General features: G+C 36.1%; 1 protein-coding gene across 4 annotated transcripts in view; it reads right to left on the reverse strand.

Moving 5' to 3' along the window:
- Window positions 1-512: 512 nt before the first annotated feature.
- NIPBL (NIPBL cohesin loading factor) overlaps window positions 513-23,303 on the reverse strand; it is a 155,269-nt gene continuing 132,478 nt past the window's right edge. For 3 of the 4 annotated variants that reach the window (XM_067316545.1, XM_067316541.1, XM_067316542.1), the window contains 23 exons: window positions 22,649-22,738; window positions 22,192-22,406; window positions 21,986-22,088; window positions 20,929-21,027; window positions 20,676-20,822; window positions 19,391-19,525; window positions 16,721-16,819; window positions 15,969-16,022; window positions 14,687-14,795; window positions 13,923-14,059; window positions 12,131-12,271; window positions 11,685-11,778; window positions 11,419-11,573; window positions 11,073-11,163; window positions 8,801-8,974; window positions 8,069-8,259; window positions 7,136-7,243; window positions 5,995-6,195; window positions 5,406-5,552; window positions 3,727-4,022; window positions 3,223-3,397; window positions 2,375-2,560; window positions 513-1,814 (listed from right to left, as the gene is read on the reverse strand). In XM_067316545.1, coding sequence (XP_067172646.1) covers window positions 1,449-1,814; window positions 2,375-2,560; window positions 3,223-3,397; window positions 3,727-4,022; window positions 5,406-5,552; window positions 5,995-6,195; window positions 7,136-7,243; window positions 8,069-8,259; window positions 8,801-8,974; window positions 11,073-11,163; window positions 11,419-11,573; window positions 11,685-11,778; window positions 12,131-12,271; window positions 13,923-14,059; window positions 14,687-14,795; window positions 15,969-16,022; window positions 16,721-16,819; window positions 19,391-19,525; window positions 20,676-20,822; window positions 20,929-21,027; window positions 21,986-22,088; window positions 22,192-22,406; window positions 22,649-22,738 — 3,513 coding nt within the window. In that variant the 3' untranslated portion in view covers window positions 513-1,448. Of the gene's footprint in view, window positions 1,815-2,333; window positions 2,561-3,222; window positions 3,398-3,726; window positions 4,023-5,405; window positions 5,553-5,994; window positions 6,196-7,135; window positions 7,244-8,068; window positions 8,260-8,800; window positions 8,975-11,072; window positions 11,164-11,418; window positions 11,574-11,684; window positions 11,779-12,130; window positions 12,272-13,922; window positions 14,060-14,686; window positions 14,796-15,968; window positions 16,023-16,720; window positions 16,820-19,390; window positions 19,526-20,675; window positions 20,823-20,928; window positions 21,028-21,985; window positions 22,089-22,191; window positions 22,407-22,648; window positions 22,739-23,303 lie in introns of all 4 variants that reach the window. The other variant, XM_067316544.1, reaches the window with a different exon arrangement.

A 23,303-nucleotide genomic window follows, 5' to 3' on the forward strand; every position in this document is an offset into this window, starting at 1 on the left:
TAATAGAAAGAAAGATTTGCTTATTGAGGAACACCTGTTTTAGATAAATACATTTGAAAACACAGCAGGGTTTAATACTCCCCTAAAAAGTTTAGCTGTTTTAGATTTTTTCTGTTCTGCTTCTTTTGTTACTACCTAGAAAGAACTGCTTATGAAAGGCTTGTGGCAACACAGTTGAAGCGAATGCTTCCAAAAGCTTTCAATAGCATTTTTTCAATGTATAAAATGTGAAAACATCTCTCAATTAGTAAAAAAAATAGTCTAATATACAAACATTTTTTAAAAAATTCATTTGTGAAGGAATGTAGCATTAATTACCCAGATTCATACCCATTCACTCCTCAGATACTGGTAGCTATTTCCTTTTGACACAAACCTCTATATATTAACCCAGAGAAATGCATACATGGCTGGTTAGCCCAAGCAGAATAGTCATTCAGCTTTCCCAAAATTTAAACTATCATAAATTACCATTTGGACAGCATTAGAAAGAAATTGAAGCATACAAGGAATAAACTATAGTTTCTTTTATATCAAAATGTACTCTTGAAAATGTGTTTGGCACAGTGCTAAATCATATAGTTAATACTAAATATTGCAGGATACAATAAAACCCTGGAGTTAACTTGTGTTTACACCCTTTAAGGGATAAAAATAAAAAGATACCAATTATTCAGAAGTCAGCCTATACAAACTGTATAAACAATATTTTATGTCTTGTTTTGAAAACCACTGATATAGTAAATTTTACATAAAAGACTGCAAAATAATATAAATGGATTTAAACAGATCTTTACAATAAGAAATTCAAATGGAAACAGACAAGTAACAAAGAGAAGTAAAAAAATTTATTGCAGTATTCGTTCCACCAGATTTGCTGGGGATCCCTTTTCTTGTATTATTTCAGGGTGACCTAATACATCAAAATCTACATTTACAAAAACTCCTCCTGCAGATAGGTCATAGATACTGCATGCTCTTTTTTTTTTTTCTTTTTTTTTTTTCTCAACAGAATAAATTATATATCCAGGAGATTCTGCCATTTTACAGCCTGGAAAAACAATGCTTCCCTGGAAACTGGGCTAAGCTAAAGAAAGCCATCCGCTGCTAGGTTAAACTCCAAGAACACTTTATTAAGAACATTAACAGACTAATTTCCAACATTCACTTGTTTATTTTTTTTTTAAACAGAAAGTTTTTTTTCAAGATATAAACAATTTTTTGTTAAACTATAATACAGTGGGAGTAAAAATGAACTGAGAAGTTTCTGCTGCACAACAGCGAAGGAAGCTCCCACAAAAATGTTTACCAAACATTTCCTTCTTTTTTTCCTGCGTCCCAGGTTCCATTCTTACTCTTCATTTAACTGATTTTTTTGCCAGAAAGTTGATATTTCAAGTTTTTCTGTTATTTCAATTCCTGTAAATTTGGCTGCATGTACAAATTCATTAGCTGGAAGTTCCATCCTTGGCGGCATACAGCGATCGTAAAGTCTGAACCACTTTATTAGTCAGCTTATTAGCACTCGTTAGAGCAATTTTTTTGTAAATAATGTCTGACTCTTTAATAGTGTCTACCCAAGGCACCAGTTTGCGGCCATCACGGCGCTTAGCCTCAGTCCAGGAGCCACTGTAGGAGCCTGCCATCCACTGAACACTGAAGCCATTGCTGGTTTTCTGTACTACTCTTGCAATTTGTGGTCGGTCTTTGTACTTTGGACAGCAAATAGCGATGACATCCATGACATCAACACTTTCATTCATCTGTGCTGCCAACTCCGTAGAGTCTGAATTTCGTTTTGACCTTCTCAATGACTAAAACATTGGGGGGAAAAAAGACCAAGTGTTACACAAAAGAACTTTAGTGAAATTATTGCTTTTATTGCTTTTAATCCCTTGACGCCGGGAGTTGGGATTTCCCGGCACACATTCCATTGCCGGCAATGAGACGCACCGCGACCGCCAGCGCCAAGGGGTTAACATATCCTTGTAAAACCACATACTCTTAATTTGTACCCGTGTCTTTATCTCTTATTGATATATAAAATTATATATACACATGAATCATAAAGCTACATAAAAACTTGGCAACAATAAAAAGGATAACACACAGTACATTCCAAAGGAAAATTAATAACTTTTTATACTGGATAAATCTCATTTTCTAGGTTGTTTTTTTTATTGTCTTTTCTGTTAAACTTTCTACAAAAGTTGTATAAACGGTTAAGTAGAGAATCTCTATCTACAAAATGCTTTCTTTCATGTGGATTACATTACTTGGTGTACATTTAATATAATAGACTGACATTTATAAGCACATAAAAATCATTTTACGTAATACGCTGCGAAATACGTTGACTCCTCCTCCGCCTCACCCCTGAAGTGCCTCCTCCTCTATCCTCCCCATCACTTTCATCGTCCTCTGTCTCAGCTGCATTGTTTTTAGGGCTGCCTCCTCCAAGCAGCGAGGTAATTGCTTTGTTTCGAGCATTTGTGCTAGCTGACACTTCTCCATCTTCTTCCTCTTCATCAGGATCCAAATGTTCCATAAGGAGCTTGAACTATTAAAAAAACAAAAAACAAACAAAAAAAACAGATTCATCCAGACTGTAACTTTAAAAATAGACATTTATGTCACACTATATTTAAAAAAAAAAAACAAACAAAACAACTAAATGGAAACATAAGGAAACAGGATAAAACAAATGGCAGAAACTTCAAAGCTGGATGGCCTGTGTTTTTTGTTTGTTTTACAACCTTTTTATTTTCTTCCCATATTCTGCTAGTTATCTAAAAGTTTTCTTCCTGTGTTCCCATAGTTTAAAAAGTTTTCTCTAGTTAATATTTTAAAGAATTGCCAAAAGAAAAGGTAAATACACCACATCTACTAGATCTAGTCTCTGTTCCTGTAACGGAAGCACTCAGGGATAAAGTGGACAAGATCTATAGGAATGGTATAAATGAGCAACACCAGAAATTAGAAAATACTTCATAAAGATGAAAATCCTTTAGTTGAAATTAATCTTATTGTGTTTAAATTTATTTTAAGACTTTCAATGATAATCTTGCTACACATTCTGAAAGGGAGTTGTGAGTCATAAAAATATCACAAAAGGTTACTGGGAATTCAACATTTTGAAGTGTTCATCTAACTCATCACCATCTACTTCCAAGTTTATACCGTGTTAAAAAAGTTTTAGATCTGCAGCGCTATTTTACTTACATCTAGGTATTGTTTTACTATACTCCTCTTCACTTCTTCAGTGATCTTGGAATTAGCCATATCACTCCGCAGAAAATCCAGAGTTTGTTTTGGATGGAAATGCACTCCTGTCTTCCTGTTTATCGCTTTATCATAAACTTTTGCAGATTCAGATGGAGAATATTTCTGAATTTTACTGTTTAAAAAAAACAAAGGGAAGAGCTTTTAAGAAAAACCCAAAGCAATTTTTTAGAAAAAACTTTTAAAATCTTCAAGAAAAGTAGTTATATTTTTATCATTCAGTATGCAGTAGGCATCCTGATAAGAAATGAAATCATTGCTTTTCCTAAATCAGAATTTCTATTTCATTACCTTTAACTTGCTACATTTGTTTTTTTCTCTTAAACAAACATTGTTTAAGCAATTTGTTACAATCAACTTTTAAACATTCTTCCATACTTGGTCCTTGGAAACAACTCACTAGATTACAAGCTGGTAGCCTTTCTGTTAGCGAATTATCCTTACCTATCAGAGAACCCACAGAGGTTCTTTAAATGCTGTTTCAGCATCAGAAGTAATAATATGCCTTGGGAGACATTTGCAAATTCAATTAAAGGAGCTGAATTTTCTGGTAAACATTTCATCACAGCATTTATATCATTTTCTTCATCAGAGTCTGAATCAGAGTCTACTCGTTTCCGCAACCTCCGAGGCTTGGAAGCTTCCTCCTCACTCTCGCTCTCACTACCGCTGTTACTGTCACTCTCGGTCTCCTCATCTGATGAAGGTTTTCTTTCCTTTTTTTTGTCTTTCACCATAGACTGCGAGACAGAGAAGTAAACAAACATTCCAAAATTAGGATAAGTAGTATCATGTACCTTTCTCAAAAAACTTTCCAAAAATCTTCATTGACATCAATCAACAAGAATTCCCTGAACAATGTCATTAATCCATAACCTGATATTCAAAGATTAAAAGATGCCCCCCCCCCAACCCCCCAATTTGATCCAAAGCTCACACTTTTTGCAAGGTGGGGACAAGGGCAACAAAAGCACCAAGTACTCCACTGGCAAGCTGCTCTTAAAGAGACTGTGCTGAATTTTGTTAACAGTGCCAGTAAAATGCATTAGAAGGTTGAATACAATAAATCAAGACAAATTCAATTTTTGTGTTACATATATTTCCATATCTACTTTGGTACAGACTAGGCAAAGCTTGTCTCTGTGTTAAAATTCTGTGACATTAATTATACTGGGGACCAGAGAAACCCCAAGCGATCATGCACAGTATTACTAATACTCAGTTCTACTACTTGCAGAGCTACCGAATCTCACACTCGCAGTACTGCTGCACGTATTATGGTTTTTCATGACACAGAACCTAAGATGCCCCAAACAGGATCTCATCTCGTCTTCGCTGTGCTGGGTGCTACAGCGGTATTAGCACACTGCCTCCAGTCTGGAGGACATGCTGCCTCTTCCTAGCAGATCAAAAATTGACTTTGGTGGGCAGTGGGAATTCAGAGCAGGGTACTCCCAGGCATCAGCTCCGACTGTACTTATAGGTGGACCAAAAATTCCAGAAACAAGTTTGCCTCCTAAAAGTTTGAACTTTCTGCTGCTAAAGTTGTTCAGGAAAAGGAGACATTAACATCTTTGAGAAAGAGAGGCCCGTTGTCTTACAGGGCTACGGGGTCACATAACACCTCCAAAACAGATACTACGCCATGTTTGGGGGTCCCCAATGCTACTTTAAGAGAAAAAAGATTGTGCTCTCTTTTCTTGCCCCCCCCCCCCCCCAAAAAAAAATTGTTAAATGGCTCTCAGGCAAGAGACATATAACTGCCTTCAGCAACTTGACAGCAAAAGGAATTAAACAGCAACCTAAATTTATTAAAATTACACAACTACAACAAATCAGTATTTCATAAAGATTTTAGGTTCACCTACTTCCAAAATGCATGCAATTAATTATCGTTAATATCTCAAAATTCTTTGTTCTTCTTTAAATGTTAGTGGATAGCTAAGGAAAGTTTTAAACTAGTATCTATCATATTCAGGCCAGAACAGATTTTTTTACACTCCTGATTACAAAATAATGCTACTTGTCACAGTAATGGGACTGTACTCGCTGAAAAACTGACCAAATTATACACAGCTTATACTGTCATCATTATACATATATTAAAATATAAATGCATTTACCTCTTTAAACGACTGTAGTAGGTTGCTACCAGAGACGGATAGTGTAATGTCTATATGATGCATTATAAACAGTGGCTCTTCCTGTGTTTGATAAGGAAAACAGGCTAGATTGTCTGCTATATACAAGAGCATATTCACCTCTGTTTTCTGCAAGATAAAAAACCAAAACATTTTATAGAAGTGTACATACAAATATACATACAAATATATTACAGATTTATAGTTATCCCGTGTTCTAACAGTCTACAGCAAAAATATTATTACAAATTTCATCCTAGGTAACTCCTCTTACCTCACCCTAAACAACATGTACATAAGCAAACTGTGGTCAGAGCTGAATATTTTATATATATTTTCATATATATTATCTCTGATAAATTCAAGCTGGCTATAGGAAAATTATGAAATGATGCAAAAGTAAACAAATATGTTCTATTATATAGGTTAATACCTCATTATAAAACAAAATAAAATATATTACGGAAATAAAGTTATTGATAATTATGTCAAAAAATATTTTAAAAGGAGAATTTGAGCTTGTGAGGCTATATTTTAATTCTTTTTTAAATGAAGGAAGTGTGATGCTTACTGCAGTATCATCAAAGAGGTTGAGTAAAGAAATTAGAAAGGCTCGTCTGTGTTGACGGTTCCCTCGGATCATGGAGTACAGGTGCGAACACAAAGCACTGGATGATTCATCGTGTCTAAAACCTCTTACAGGATCCTTTGGGCAGGTATTAATTGCCTGTTGTACCTGGTAAGACATCTTCATACCAGCCACTGCTTTCATCTGTAACAGAAAAGTATTTATTTTTAAACTGTGGTTTCCAAACAGTAAAGCTGAAACACAAAATAATATAATTTTTGCAGTGGAAAATTTAAAAATGCAGATCCCAGAATTCCACAGCCTGTCAACAGAAACTGCTAACTCATTTTTTAGCTTTTTTCTTTCTAAGTGTATGTTCATCTGAAGTTTAACTTCCAAACATGAACTGAGGTAACATTAATTTGAGTTGGCAAACGGATTAGAACATTATTTCTGGCAGAAATCATAAGGTCTTGTAAACAGCTCCACTGCAAATACTTTATTAGAAATATACAGTTAATCTGTTTACCCACTGCAGTCATGTATTCCAGTTTAAACTATTTTCAAGAATACAGAAATGTTCACACCTGTAACAGGACATTTTACCAAATTTGTATGCTTGACCTAAACTGTAGTAAAACAAAATACTAAGTCCGTATAACTGCAAGAGGACTAACAGAAAATCAGTTTTTTTGCCCATTTCTTAAATTTTCCAGCTGTTTTTATTTACTCCAGGGCTTCTGTTCTAGTTTCAGCACCTACCGAACCTCAGCTAGGCAGCACATCCAGCCCCCTCACACCAGCCTTTGCTGCTGCTCCCTGCAGTATCTCCTCACCTACACACCACCTTCAATCCCAGCTGCCTACATAGCAAATTTCATCTGCTGGCCTTCTACTGAACTAGGTGTCTAGATATCTAGGTATCTACAAAGCTCCAATCTCAGTGGAATACAAATAGGTATTCTGGACTGGATGAGATGCTTCAAATATATTATATCCTTTTTATATCCAACAACAGAAATTCCACATATGGGATTTTTATTTTATTTTTATTTTTTTTTTGCAGCTGAGGCACGTTTAACTGTTAAACCATCAGAGAACATGAAATAAGTATTATGCAAAAATTTAAATTCAAATTACTTACGTGAATGAACCCAGCGTATTTTTTGTCTATTTCCACCAACTGCTGGTCAGCTTTGTTTCGCATGGAGGGCTCTGGATCCGTGCCCATAGCGATTAAGTACGGCACACACTTGAAAAACAAATGAAATGATTAGTGTACCTCCTCTCTCACACTCTCTCTTTTGCCTGCTTTCTGTTGTAATGGTGTTCTCGTTATATTCTGACTGCTCCAGGAAGTAGAATATGAAACTCTTTGCAACTTACTACTTCACTACTTTTTGGCAAACAACGATACAAATTACAAGAGAAAGCAGCATTATAAGGTTCAAGGTTTCAGGTAGCATTCCCATTTCCCTCTCAAACTCAGAAGTCCATTTACACCACAGAAGTGGAGTGTTTTTTTAAAAAAAACAAAACAAAACAGCATTTGTAACTTAACATGCACAATAGTTGTGGCATTAAAAATTACCATAAAAATATTACATAAGTAAAGAATAGTGGAGATGATGACTTAAGATAGTTCTGACATTGACTCTGGAATTTCGATATTTTGGAGGACACAGGGGTTGGGGGGAGCAGAAGAGGTAAGCTCACATAAAGTTCAGTATAGAAAAATCAAGGGAGGAAAAAGGCTGAGCATATGCCTGAAATTTAAACTTACAACAAAAAAGTACTATACTCCAATATGCATTTGTAAGTGCTCTTTAGGCTCTGGCTGGACTTTTAGATCTTGACCCAAAGCCAATAAAAACCAGTGTTTGGAATCTCACTGGCTTATCAGCACAAACCAAATTTCAAAATTTGTTTTCTGTAAAGGCACCTTGCTACAGCAAGAAATTACTGTAACAGAGTTGGAAGAAAAAAAACCCACAAGGATCTGGAAATTTATCTAGTCAGCCTAAAAACTTCTGAATAGCTGAGCAACAAGAATCCCCATCATAAAAGCCCATCATACCTGAACAGGATGGATGAGACCCTGGTTTAATGTCAGTGCAATGACATTTAGAGCAAAGTGGCGTACACTGGACTGGGTATGAAAGAAAGCCTCAAGGACCTGTTTGAGATATAGCTGCATGATGGAACTACTCATCCCTGAGGAAATATCACCCATTTCTTTCAGGTCTTCCTGTTTTGCTACTTTTTTCCCTGTAAAAAGGACAAAAGCAATAGAACACTCATCACCGTATTACTTAGTTTGCCACTACTTGATGCTTACTTGTCTTTAGGCTTTACAACATACATGTTATTTCAGCTATCTTAGAATGGATTTATGATCTCATGAGACTTGTAACAATCTAATAGCAAAATATACTTCAAAAAACTAAAGAGACAAGACTTCATTAAAGTCTTGTTTCCAAATAAAGGTTTTTGTTTTAAAAAATTTCTTACAGTATCTGCAAGTTAACCTTAGAGAAGAATTTGATGAAAAGTATTTACTACCAAAACTACAGAATTATGTATTCAAGATTGCTTCCAGGATTTCTACATTTTGAGGGTAAATAATAAGCTACACTTCTCAATATACCTGTGCACATAATTAATTTTGGAAAATTATTCTAAGATACTTTAATATAAGATATTATTGATTAGATAACAATCTGCAGTGACTCAGTTCACATGTATGGTAATTTTATGCAATAAAGTTAGACTTTGCGTGCCTCATTAGAGAGAAGAACTCAACACTTACAGTCTCTATCTGCCTGCTGCATCCGTGTATCCTCCTCCTGCAAGTAGGTTTGGAGGTTTTTTAACACCTGGATTTTTAAGTTTACTGAGCAGTTCTTATCTGAAAGAATGCTGTTGTACAGAGTCTTCACTTCCTGTTCGAACATTAAGCTTGGGTGTTGTATAAATGCAAATCCTAAAGGGAGGGGTGAAAAAAGAGGTTTGTTATCTTCTAGAAACTGGATTTTTTTTTTGTTGTTTTTTTAAGTTTTGTCTCAAATATAGGTATGAAATAAAATGCAATCTTTCACTCAGGCGCTGCAAGTACAATAGAGAGATGGCAGAAAGCAGTTTTACAAGATTCTGTTCTTTGCTTTGATAGAAGGTAGTCAAGTATTTAAGCAAAACATAAATCAAATAGAGATTTGGCACATTTCTCCTCATTTCTCTCTAGTCTAAGTAGTACTGCTTTTTCATGTGGACACCATCCAAAGCTTATAAGGAATTTTGTTAGCTGTGACAGCAGTACTCAGTCGGATGAATAAAGAGCGAGTGCCAACCCAGGGCAGCTGCTTCCAGACCTGTGTAACTCCTACTGCAAGTCCCGTGAGGCGGCCTGCATCTCAACGACCAGGAACCCTCCCCCCAAAACAAGTGAACCACATTTACTAAAGGCTCTCCGTTGTTCTTCTAACACATTTGGAGAAAAACATTCTGCTGAAACTGTAAAGAACTATTCACATGGAGGCCAAGCAAAAGTAGACAAAAAAAGATAAACATCACAAGTGTTTAAAAATAAAGCCTGAAAGAAAAACATAGCAAACGCAGTAAACTAAAATTTGTATCTCTTGCTGTCATTATTCATATACCTATTAAAGTCTTCTCTTGAAAACTATCTGAAATCTTCCCAAGACTACATCTGTTGGAAGATACACACTGAACTGCATTTATCTGCTGCCTTATCCTTGACAAAGGACTGCTGATTCTTAGTCAGGGGAGTATTTATTTCATAAGGATTTTAACCTAAATTAGCGACAGTGTATACCATTTTAGATCACTTATGTAGGTTTAGAAGTGCTACTGACTCAAATTTAGTTCAGTCTGTAATTTAGAAGCATTTTTGGCTAATATAATGTTCTCAGCATCCAAGAATAAAGCAATCACACCTATGGTTAGCAAGACGGCAGTCCCCACCCCACCTGCAACGTCCTCTAAAGGACAGTAAGTTGGGCTGTTTATGTTTTTCTGTCTTTCGGCTGGGCTATCACAAATGTGCATCTTCATGTAATGCCTAGAAAAACTCCAGCTAGTCCAGAACGCCGTAGCACTGCTCCTGCGACAGAGGCAACTATAAAGCCATTAATCCTGCTTGGATTCCTTAAGTGGTTTCTCACAGACCATCAAATCAATATTCAGCCTCAGTCCTTGTCCTCAGAGCCCTACCTAGCCTGAAGCAGGGTATCTAAAAAGCCACCTACCCTCTAGGATAAGGACTGGGCTAGACCAGGCAAATTCTTTTCCACAGTTAGTCTATACAACGCAAGCTCAAGCGCATGGGAAACAACTTTCTTTGGACTAAGCCCTAACCATGGACTGAACTCTTCCATAAACCAAGACCTATCCACCCAAACGAGAGTCTCCCAAATTTACAGTTTTTGTACTTGAGAAGAGGATGAATGTGATACAAGCTACTCAGTGCCACTTCATGTACTACTGCAATTCACTGTGATACCATAGTAATGCCTTCAGGTAAAAGGACCTATTTAAAATTGAAATATGGCGCAAATCCAAAAAGGAACAGTAGTATTTAGGCTATGACATCATTTCAACGCCTAACAAAATCTCACAGCAGATCCCCCAGTTGGTAGAAACTGCCAGAGTTCCCTTGACTCCAGCTGAAGATCTGCCCTTACACTTAGTGTCTGAAATGTTTTCAGCACTTTTTATTTTTCTAGTCGTTCTTTAACCATGCCCTGTAGGCTGAAAAACAAGAACTGGAGTTACAACATACTCTCATATGGAGGAAGAAAAATGTCATCATTACTTTAGAAATCTGCTGCTTCTGAAGACTTGATCAAACATCCAAAAAGCATCCACTGTCAAAGCTGATCTGCTGCTGAAATACGCCACTAGTATCCCTTTGACTATATTGCTATAGTCGAGTCTCAAATACAACATGCAGTGAACTTTGATTTTAAACAAACTTCCCTGCCACAACACAAATACATGACATGCTGCTAAAATGCATGTATTTTTACTATAGCAGAATAGTAAAAATTTTTAGTATTTCTTACCGAGGCCAATAATGGCTTTTGTCTGTACTTCTTCATCTGAATGCTTTGTAAAATACATCAGAAGTTCAAGTACCTTATCCTTAATGTTAACCTGAGCAAATTAAAACAAAAATAATAGGTATTTGAAGATGAAACAGGTGTTTTTAATCTCATAAAAAAGAACAAAAATCAAAATGTAAAGGAGAGACAATCTTACTGCAGAGCCTTTGGAAAAACAGGTATTTACAAACTAAAAATCTAAATCATAAGCATTATAAAAAAATACATAGCTTTGCATGACTAGGAATGCTCTACTTTCAAATAAAAGAATACATAAGACTTGGAGACTGAATACAAGTCATTTTACCTTACTGTTGCCCTTAAAGTCTTCCTGATCAAAATCAAAATGCCGACATAATGCTCCAACAGTGAAAAGTGATCTAAGGAGTGCTGGTTTATTGGCAGTAAGTATTGTACTGTTGGGGTCTTCTTGGTGTTGACTTTTTAATTTGGAAAGTGCACCTACAGGAAGATAAAGTTTTAATCAGGTGTGTGGTAATCACAGTGTATCCCTAAGATAAAGCATGCAACCAAAACCTAAAAGTGACAAATACATGTTGTGATTTTACTTACCATAGTATCTATTAAAACAGGCCCACACAAATTTGTAGTTTTGTGTGACCTTGTTCACAACAGCTCCAAGACAGCTCACACAATGCTGAACAACCTAGAAGCAAGAGAGAACAAATGAATTATTTATTCAGAAGTTAAAATTGAGATTTTTGTAAAGTTATGTAAGCAAAGAGCTATGTAAAACTAAAACTAATGCTCTAACAGATGTAATACTCATCTCCCAGACTGCTCCGAAAAGCCCTGCCCAAATTCATAATCATTAAAATATAGCAACATCACATACAGACTCGGGTAAACCAAAAATATTGTTTTTTCTTGGCTCAAAAATTACTAGTCCTATGACCAGCATAAACTTCATATTGAAGACAAAATTTCTTTAAATCAAAACCATGTATTTCAACACATGAAATGGAACCAACAACTGAGTAGCAACAATTAAACCTTACCGTCATGCCGTATTTGATGATGAGTTTCATGAGATCTTCCTCAATAGTGGCAAGGAAGGTCTCACTTGGGTGCTCCATTAGTGGAACTACGAGTTCTAAGATTTTTGCAACATTGCAGATCACCATGAAATCATTCTGAGTCTGGAAGGACAGTATTTACAGTGGTTAACATTTCTGGCTATTTTATCTGTAAACCAAGTATATTTAATATACACTGACAATTAAAAATCCCAGCTCTTTCATAAGATATGACTGTAGTATTTGGTAAAGATTTAAAAGAATATTTAAATAGTATACCTCTGCTATTAAATTACATATTATGAAAGCTAGTTATTGTTTTCTATAGAACTTCTCAAAAAAAAAAAGAAAAGAAAAAAAAAGAAAAGATCAGTCTAAGCAGAACTTCATCTCTCATCACGGCTGTGTGTGGACCTGTGAACATTAAGTGCTGATAATTTTTTGGAGTCCTAGGAACTCTCTGGAGTTATAGGAACTCTTCCTGACACACACATGCTAAAGAACAAATAATAGCTGGCAACAAATCAGCAACAAATGAGGTTGTCCTATAGCTGAACATGGCTCTAAGAAAACAGACAATAATGAGCACACATGTATAAATGATTATTAAAATGATTAGTAGTTTGCATGTTCAAGACTATGCAAGTAATGTAAATGAGGAACCTGCAGAGAACACGTATACATTAAATATATACCCTCCCAGAAACTGAAGTTTTTGACAAATCAAGCTCACTAATCACCACAAGATAACCTTATCAAGTTGACGGTGAATAATTTTACAATTCACCTCAAGTTGCACAAACACAAAACTGATGGAACCCACTAAAGAGATGTTGCAGCAAGTAAATAGACAGATACCCCTTTCCTATACTGTTTGGTCAGAAGAGAAAATAAGCAGCTGTAGAAGTCCTTTGCAGATATGTCCAGAGGATGCTCCAGGGCTGAGCACAGGAAATGCTAGGACATACCTAGAAGCTGAGATGGTAACAAGTACTCACACGCCTACCCTGCTATGGGCAGCTGATCTAACATAACAGACTGCTGCCACCCGCTTGTCCATGCTCTTTCTTTAGTGGTAGCTAGGTGATCCTGCCCTGCTCCTCGTGCCAGACTGGGGATTCATCACTGAGCCAATTTCACAAATCAGAATGGCAGAAAGCTCTGCAATGTTTCAGGGCAGAGAGGCCGTTTTACCAGAGCGTGGGGATTAGCAGTATAGTTCTGCCATTTTTGTGAGCTAAACTGGTTTGGGGGAGGGGGGAGGAGTGTTACAAAAACCACCATAACCGTGTAAGTGGGAGCTAGGAAAGAGAGAGATGGAAATGCTAAAGAGGATAGAGCAGGACATTTTCTTTCCAATACAGCAGCTATATGTTAGATCATCCTGTCTTAAGGAACCATACCTTTAGTCTTACAAACCACACGCTAAGTCTTAACTACGTTAAGACAAAGCGACTGTAAAACAAAACAATTTTAAGAAGTAAATTCATAACAAGTGAAAAACTGGTTTTTAGTCCTGAGGGGAAGAAGGCAGCGGAGGTTTCATCTAGCTACAGAATGTGGAGGTAGAGGGTGAGGAACATCATCTTGGAAGATGGAAAGATCATTAAAAGGATCTAGTATCTTCAGCGGAAATGATGTTCATGAAGGAGAAACACAGTTCCTGTTTCTCATTTCCTGCCTTCAATTTTATTAAGCATGTAAGACAGCCATTCATTTCTATACTTAATTATCTGGGGATAAAAAGACTGACTTTCTAATTTTATCTACTTACACTACATTTAGTGGTCAGGTATGGCTGCATGGTCATGGCATGTTTCACCATTAGCTGGGGCCTGATTTTGCTGAATAAGAACAAAGTGGTTATGCAAGCAACCAAGCGACCAGAATTCACACCTTTGTTGTCAGAATCTGCAAAAATTAGAAAATACATGAAGGATATTAAATGCAAGCACTGTTTGATCAATTAAATACATAATGCATAAGCATCATATGAAAATCTCTTTCATAACATATCTTTCAAGATCAATATGGAATATTCTTATTAGATAACATTTGGGATGAGCACATGCAAGTGTTAACACATTATTTTATCAAAAAGTATGTGAAATAAGAAGCAAAGGTGCTTCAGAGATATCATTGATTTTTAAACTCTACTTTATACAGAACACTGGCCCAGCCAATGATTCCCATTATAACTGTAGAACACATTAAGACAAATAAAACTTTCCAAATATGAGGAAATTTATTTTGATTTTACTTATCTAAAAGTTTGAACAAGTTATTTTAAAAGTAGTTCAGTTAAGGTGGTGATCTGGAGAAAATTAGGGGAGCTTTATTATAATAGTCCTCAAAAGTTCATTCAACTATAATCAACTTAAATGCAGGAATCCTGACAAAGTCCCCAACTCATTACTACCAGTTCTGTAATAGTAATTCTACCACAGTAACTTTTTGTGATAGTAATTTTAACAACCATCGTTAGAGTTTCATATAAAAATTGAAGTAGTTCAGCTACTGTACTATAAATAATATTACCTGATAAAGATTCCTCATATTTAAGGATGTGCTCAACCAAATTGTCAACAAGTTGAGTACAGGCTTTCTTCACAGGTTTATATGAGGCATCCTCTTCTGACTTCAATAGCTACAACGGGCAAAACAGAAAATGATTTAATATTAAGGGTGCAATCATTTACATTGGATGCATGCTGGTTTATAGCGATGACTATAAATATACATGGTTTTTTTGCTATGAAAGAATTTATACAACTTGTCCATTAAAGGTACATGATGAAGAAAAATTTAAGGGAAGTAACAAACCAAAATACAAAAGAAGTTGAGAAAAATTAACTGTGACAAAAAGATAAAAGAGAACAATTCTACTGATTTTTGCATTGGGATGAAAGCTAAACTGTGTTTAATGAAATAACGAAATAAATAATAATCTAGTTGTATTTGCCAATGGTAACTAATAGGAGTTAAGAGGCTCTTTAAACTGCTTGAAAAACAAGCAAAAATCAAAAGAATGTTGTTTTTGACATTAAGCAAAAAAATTCCATTCAGATGAAACACAGTTTTATGAACACTGCAATCAGTGAGGCCTGTCTTCTTATGACGTCGGGTATTGACATTGCATTCCTGCAGATCCTTTGATATGTAAGGAGGATTGAGCCCGTATTATAGCTTTTTCTTCAGCGGAGGCATTAGGGGGTACTCTGGTTTACCTGGCTACCTATTTTCATGGCACTCCAGGCTAAACTAAAATCTTTTGATATCTCCAATTCCCCCATCCATACTTCTATTAATTTTGCTTGAAAATTAACCAGTGCCTACAAGATGTAGAGGAGAATGATAGCACAGGCAAACAGATATACACAAAGCAAGCTCATTCTTTAGAAAAAATAGACTAAGATATAAGGTAGGAATGCTTCTATAAACCGTGTGACAAATAAATCAGACACGGAAATACACTTATCTACCATTTAAAATTATCTACATGAATAGATGCCTCATTTCAGAATTAACATCAAGTCCACAGCTAACATATACACATCCTTCATAACTGAGAAGACAGTGAAATAAAAAACAAAGCATCAAATATTTTTAGAACAGATCACATGGAAAGATGAAAAGTAGTGTCAGAGACAAGGTGCACCAATGAAGACAAAAAACAGGTCAGATTTTTAAAGAGCATGAATTGGTCTCTTGCATGTCTATTTGATCACTCCTGTAGTCCCCTTTCAGTGTGTTTTAGTACCAAGAAAAATGTTAACACACTTACAATGATTGTGACATATCTTCAAAATTCATTACTTACATTTTGAAGAAGCTGTTCAAACCAGTCATACCCTGTATCTCTACAAGCTGCAACCTAAAAGTAATATTTAAAATAAACTAATTAAAAGAGGAACCTGAAGAAAAATTACTTCAATACAGATTTCATCTTAAAAGTAAACATGCATACGTATATTTTCCTATGCATTCAGTGCAATGGTTTTATACCATTAGAGATCAGAAACCATGTCTTCTGTACTTGAAAAATATTTCTCACCTTTTAAGTGATTCCAAAATTTGTATTCCATACAGCACAAGGTCTACAGATTTTAGTGTTCTCACTCTGGGTGAGAACATGACCCAGTCTTTGTTAAAACAGCTATTAACCTTTCAAAATAAATTTTATTGATCGTTTCAGGAAATTTTTCATTTAAGAAATAACTTCTTAGATAGCTTCAATTAATACTATAGGCTGCTACTAACATTTCCAGGAAAATGTTATACATAATAGGAACTGTTGTGTTTTAACTGAACAAGTATTTTACACAACTTAAATACAGCGTGGTCCCAGTTATCACTACCAACAGATTACTGAGCATTTAAAGTTTCCTACAGTCCTGTTCCATGAGATGAATAATACTAGTATATATTCAGTGACAGCAGATAGATAAAGAAAACTGTCTGATAATTAAATTACTTATTTTTTGTTTTCTAAAAGATCATGGATAAATATTTCAGAGATAATAGAAACAATCAAATTTTGCACGCCACTCGATTCAAATTTATAGAACATACCACATCAGTGATGTTTAGTATTTTCCTGGTCATTGCTTCTTTGTCATTGTGTGGAGTTGGAGTAAACCAGAGCTTCTGGAATGTCTCATTTACTAATTTCTGAAGGGAAAAAAATATTACTATAAGCTTATCTTGGCATGTAGGTATTATTTCTAATATATATATTCTAATATATATATTCTAATATCTAATATTTCTAATATCAAACAGATTTGTTGGTGATGCGTGCCATTTCATATGGAACTATTCAACCTAAGTGAGTCTGTTAGAGAGAATATTATCTGAGACAGAACCAGATCTACTATTACAAAAGTGATACTGGTCTCTAAGCAAGCCTCAGTAAAGTACAAAATGATCACTGGGAACTGATGCTACAGAAAATGGAGTTATCACTTTCCTCCTTTAATCTGCATTCCTCAGGAAAACATTAGTATCCTGAGAAAACAACAACTGAACACCAGATTACCATTTCTAGAGCAGAACCAGCAGCAGTGGTAGATTGCTTTAGAGGTTTCAGAACAGCGGTAACGCGGTGGGGAGGAGAGAGAAGCCAAGTCTCCCTAGGCAAACATATGAAGTTGGATCCCTTCCCCCACCTTTGGCTGGAGGAAAAGGTGGAGTAGAATGAAAGCAAACTAAATTATTCTTGAATTACTCATAAGGCACATGGTTATAAGGAGGTCTCTCTATCCCTGCAGACATAAAAAACACATTGTAGACAGTGGCTCATTTTGGGGGGTTGCTGGAAAGGCAAGGGAATGGAGGAGATGCAACACGATCCTCCTCCTTTCCTAGCAGCACCTTAGAACCAGCTGTTCATCTACTTTTGAATAACAGTCTTCTCTGAAAGCCTCTTGGCATTAACGTGTCTCAAGTGGTAAAAACATTATGCTGCTGTTATAAAGTTGCAGAGTTCAAATCACACTGAAGGTGTATGATACAAAATTATTACAGGTGTAGCCTTAATTACCTTGCAATTTTAAAATTATTTTGCCAAGTCAAACAAAAACATCAGCAAGTATCAAGTTTATGATTTATCATGTTATCGTAGTTTTGTGCTCTTGTGCATATATGTTGTAATAGAGATTAGAATGTGACCACATAAGCAGCATTTTGGGGGGACTACTGATTCATTAAACATTCAGAATCAATGCAAAATCAATGTAAAACCAATGTAAAACAAGCATAAATACTTCATAATGTTTTATATACAGAACTATGCATATAAAACATATCATAATATATATCTTGCATATCCTAACTTCAGCTGCTTAATCACAGATCATAGAATAGTTGACTTTGGAAAGGACCTCTGGAGATCGTCTAGTCCAACCCCCCAGCTCAAACAGGGTCCCCTACAGCAGACTGCCCAGGACCCTGTTCAGACAGCTTTTGACTATCTCCAAGGATCAAGACTTCACCACCTCTCTGGGCAACCTGTTCCCCTCACAGTAAAAAGGTTTTTCCTCATGTTCAGAGTGTTTCAGTTTGTGCCCGTTGCCTCTCGTCCTGTCACTGGGCACCACTGAAAGGAGTCTGGCCCCATCCTCTTGACACCCTCCCTTCAGATATCTGTACACATTGATAAGATCCCCTCTTGGCCTTCTCTTCTCCAGGCTGAGGAGAAAAGAAGCTCTCAGCCTTTCCTCATAGGGGACATGCTCCAGGCCCCTAATCATCTTCATAGCCTTCGATGGACTCTCTCCAGTAGCTCCATGTCTCTCTTGTACTGGGGAGCCCAGAACTGGACGCAGTACTCCAGATGTGGCCTCACCAGGGCTGAGTAGAGGGGGAGAATCACCTCCCTCGACCTGCTGGCAACACTCTTCCTCATGCACCCCAGGATACCATTGGCCTTCTTGGCCACAAGGGCACATCGCTGCCTCATGCTTAACTTGGTGTCCACCAGCACTCCCAGGTCCTTCTCCGCAGAGCTGCTTTCCAGCAGGTCAACCCCCAACCTGTACTGGTGCATGGGGTCATTCCTCCCCAGGTGCAGGACCCTGCACTTGCCTTTGTTGAACTTCATGAGGTTCCTCTCTGCCCAGCTCTCCAGCCTGTCCAAGTCTCTCTGAATGGCAGCACAGCCCTCTGGTGTATCCGCCACTCCTCCCAGTTTGGTATCGTCAGCAAACTTGCTGAGGGTGCACTCTGTGCCTTCATCCAGGTCATTGATGAATAAATTGAACAAGACTGGACCCAGTCCTGACCCCTGGGGGACACCGCTAGCTACAGGCCTCCAACTAGACTCTGCGCCGCTGAGCACAACCCTCTGAGCTCTGTCATTCAGCCAGTTAATTTTGATCTAAAGCTTATTTCATTTGCAGAGGGCATTTTTATGTGCTAATTTTGCTTGTCAGAAAAGAGAAGGAACAGAGATAATACTTGCAAGAGGAAAAGACAAAAACTTAGAAAGTAACTTTAAAAAAAAAAAAGTCTTTTGATTGCCAGCAAAAGTGGAAAGAAAACAGAGGAAAAAAAGAAAGAAAAGTAAGCCTCAGCAATGTAGGAAGCTAAAATATTTGCTCTCTCAAAAATTAAAAGTAAATAAAAATCATAAATATTACAAAGGGGCAATGAAATACTTTCATAAATTATTATAACTTTTGTCAAGCTATGGAAATACGAAATAACAATAATTAAAAATCTGAAGGATATATTTTATTCTACCTTAATGCCTTCTTCATCATTGACTCTCCGAATCATTTTCACACACATCTCTGTAATTTTGGGAAAGGTTGGTTGTTCAATGCAGATATCCCTAAGTATCTTTATGACTCTTTTTCTGACACTGATACCAGTATCCTGTGTGGAGAAAAGCATTACACTCTTGAAAACAAATCAGACTATGAACTCATTTATATATTATATGAATTAATAATTGAAGATTACCCAATCTGACTTGCAAAATGTATTTTAAAAAGGCAGTTAAATATTCTAGAGGGCAATTAAATGAAAGATCCGCATAACTTGTACGATTTGCAAGGATTCTACAGTCCTGGCCAGAGTCTAATGAATGATGTTAATGTTTCCTCCATTTATATCGTCTCATTTAAGAGCTCATAATAGTGTAAATGTATAATTCCACTCCTTAATTCAAGAGGTTCAAAGCTAGATGGGATGATGCTTTAACCGGTTTGCCAGAACACACAAGACCCTTTGCAGATCTGGGCTGCAATCCTTTAAGCCTTTGCACAAAGTTTATGGATATGATGTGCTGCAAATCTTTGCCATTTTCCTAGGCTTAGTCTAAGGAGATGAATGAGGAGCTTCATTCCACATTATTTTATACAAAATCTGTTAAATCTGAATGTTAGGATGAGCATTTTTATGTATCCTTACACATATGAAGCTACCTATCTTTGAAGCCCTCCATAAAGATGTTTTATCATACAAATATAGCAAATTGACTAAAAACCTGACATAGATGCTAGTGTTATCTTATAATTAAATTCACATTGTATGTTATCTGAACATCCAGACATGAAACACTTGTACAAGAGTAGAAAAACAAAATATTTTATCTTTTTTTCTTTTGGATTACAAATGGCAACTTTAGATTACTGTGCTGCAGATTTTCCCTCACTGCCCACACTAGTGAACTGCTTTCAGCGACCAACATCTCAAAAACTTCAGAGATGTGGTAAAATTCCTCATTTCACCTAATTTGTGCACTAATGGAATCAAAAGGAATAAAATCATCAATATCCTGGTTTTGCCTTTGTACAACTTTCTATGTATGTTTACCTTTCGATGGAACAGATCCTCACTGGAAACAAGCAATGCCTTTTATGAGGTTGGTCTTAAGAGCATTGTACTTCCAGTTAAAACAATAAAAACTGATTTACTCTCGAGGGTTAGAACATCATTCTCTATTATTAAAAACACAAACTCTGTTGAAAACAAAGTTTTCCAATACCATGTACTTTATGATAAATATCACAAGACCCCGTACCAATATTCTTTCAATCAGCATGTCATAATACTGCTCAGCAAGCTGAGGACGACAGAGCACAAATCGGCCAAGCAGCTCCACAGCTGCTTCTCGTACACTAGTGGAGTTATCCATTAACCGTCCATGAACACCTCGTTGCATATCCAGCTAAAAAGAGTGAATAAAACACAAATCCAATATCAGAAATAAAGAATTCTTTTAAGCATTACAGAAAAATACTTGTGCATGAGGGATATTTCTTTTATTTTTTTACCCTGGCTAGAATACTGGGGTCTACAGCAACAACCTCAGACAAACACTTCATGGCTTTTGTTCGAACAGCAATTGCATTTTCACCAAGTACACGCAGAATCTAATAAGAGAACAAAAACAACATTTCAAGTGCTTTGGGAAGGTAGCAAACAATGTTTAACACAGGCAAAAATGCAGTCGAATAACATGCAAAATATTAAACTAAAATAAAAAATCCGACTACCAAAAACTGAGTATATCTTCTCAGACAGTAAAAAGGTGCATGCAAGTGAAGTTCAATGGCACTGATAACTGAGCATGGATATTTGCTACAATTTGCTGTATCTCTAAGGTTGGTCCAAACAGGATCTATATGGGGTCCATATCTTCACTTTAAGACCCTTAATTTTAAACTCAGCTTTTGCCATTCATGTGTGGCTTTCACCATAGTTCTTTCAACAGAAGAGACGGATTTGAGCACTATAACTTTAAGAGCGGCTCTCTATGCAGATCACTACAAGTAATGCAATTTCAACCACTGCTGGAGCTCAAACATGTCGCTGTGCCAACATGTTAGTACTCTTCTCCCAGAAAAAGGGAAGAAAGCACTTTGGTCAAACAACAGCTTCCAAAGTGACAGCACCATGCACTGCAAACAAATTACCACGTTGGTTTATATTTTCAAAATTTAGAATATAAATAAGCATACACATGAGGCATTAAGATACATTTCATGAATTAATATTACCAAATGAGCATGCATCTTACAAAAACTGTGAAAAGATTTCAGCATTTTTTAAATTATTCTTTTACTATGTATATCTAATATAATGATTTTGTCATACACATATATGCACAAATAAAATAATGTATATATAATATGGCACATGTGAAACACATGCAAGAAAAAGAAAAATAAGCACTTATGTCATCAATACAGAATATGAAAGCATGTGGTGTTATTATGGCCTGTAAATACCTGTGCTCAACAATGAACAGATATTTCACACTACCCCATAAGTGTTTGGAATCAGAAACCAACTGTGTTTCACTGTACTAAGACTTCTGGCACAGTTTACCTGTGTCAAATAAATATCGAAGCTCTGGGCAAACGGCCTCATAGAGGCCAAGTAGCGAACAATCAAGCATGCATCTTCATAGTCCACAGTATCAGAATTCATCCTGTAACAAATTCATTGTGTTAATTAGGATATGTTTATCAAAAAATAATTTAAAAAAAATCAAATGCATGCTTAATAAAGAAATCAGCATTACTGAAACGTACTTTAATGTACTGAACTGAGATGGAGCAGTTTTAATGATGCTGCGAAGAAATTTTTTGCGACTTTCTGCTCGGTGCATGATTTGTCCTGTAGTCTCAACATCTTTTGCATGGTGAGTTCCTTCAGACGAATCCTCGTCCTTCTGAGACTTAATTGCTTTCTCTGTCTCCATGGTTGTATCACGGAACCACTGAGCTATATAAAACTTTCGAGAAAACTGGAGAAATACAGCAGGGTGCACAGAAAAAAAAACAGATAAAGAGGGAAATTAATAGATTTATAATGAGATTAAGCTAGTCTAATACATCAATCATATTTTGGAAAATACAATCAACAGTTTATGTTAGGGTGACAAAATAAGTGAAGCAGTAATAGGTATGACCTCAAATCATTTTATTCAGTAGCCATGTTATAGACATTATTTTTATATACATTTAATATCAGAAAACTGAAATTTACCACTAATGAAGCATCAGTTTCTGTGTTCTCATCCAGATAATCTAGCAAAGCCTTTTGCAGCTGTTGGATTTCATCTTCTCCTCCCGAAACCTGTCAGGGGTAGCAAAGACAGTTATAAAATACAATATTGCACAGCGGTAAATAAAATCTGAAAATCTGCATACCCATGTATAAAATACATTGAAAATACATCTGAACATGTCTACCAAGGCATCCTCTTATTTTCTTGCCTTTTGAACAACCAAGTGAAACTCAGCAGTCATGTATACACTTCTGAGGAGTTATCTGTTATTTTATAAATTGTTTATAAACACATTGTCTACTATTATTGGTGGTACTGTATAAAATATATCATCCATAATGTATGGATGGCACTGTCTACCATCACTGATGTTAAGCTTCCCCAAATAACTGAAAAACTGCTTTTAGCACTCAATTGCCCAAAGCAATTTTATTTTCTGTAGATGCCAATGCCCAGTTACTGCCTGATTACGTAAACAAATAGAAAAATTAGAAGATTCAGATCATCATTTGGATATCTTTCAACACTATTATACTTCTGGAGATAAGGTAACAAAAGGACCCTTCAAAGATATTTCCCTACACAGTCCAATGTATAATTGTCAGAATCACTACCGATGGGAGAGTGTTATAG

The sequence above is a fragment of the Apteryx mantelli genome, chromosome Z (genome assembly GCF_036417845.1).
Source record: "Apteryx mantelli isolate bAptMan1 chromosome Z, bAptMan1.hap1, whole genome shotgun sequence".
Lineage (NCBI taxonomy): Eukaryota > Metazoa > Chordata > Aves > Apterygiformes > Apterygidae > Apteryx > Apteryx mantelli.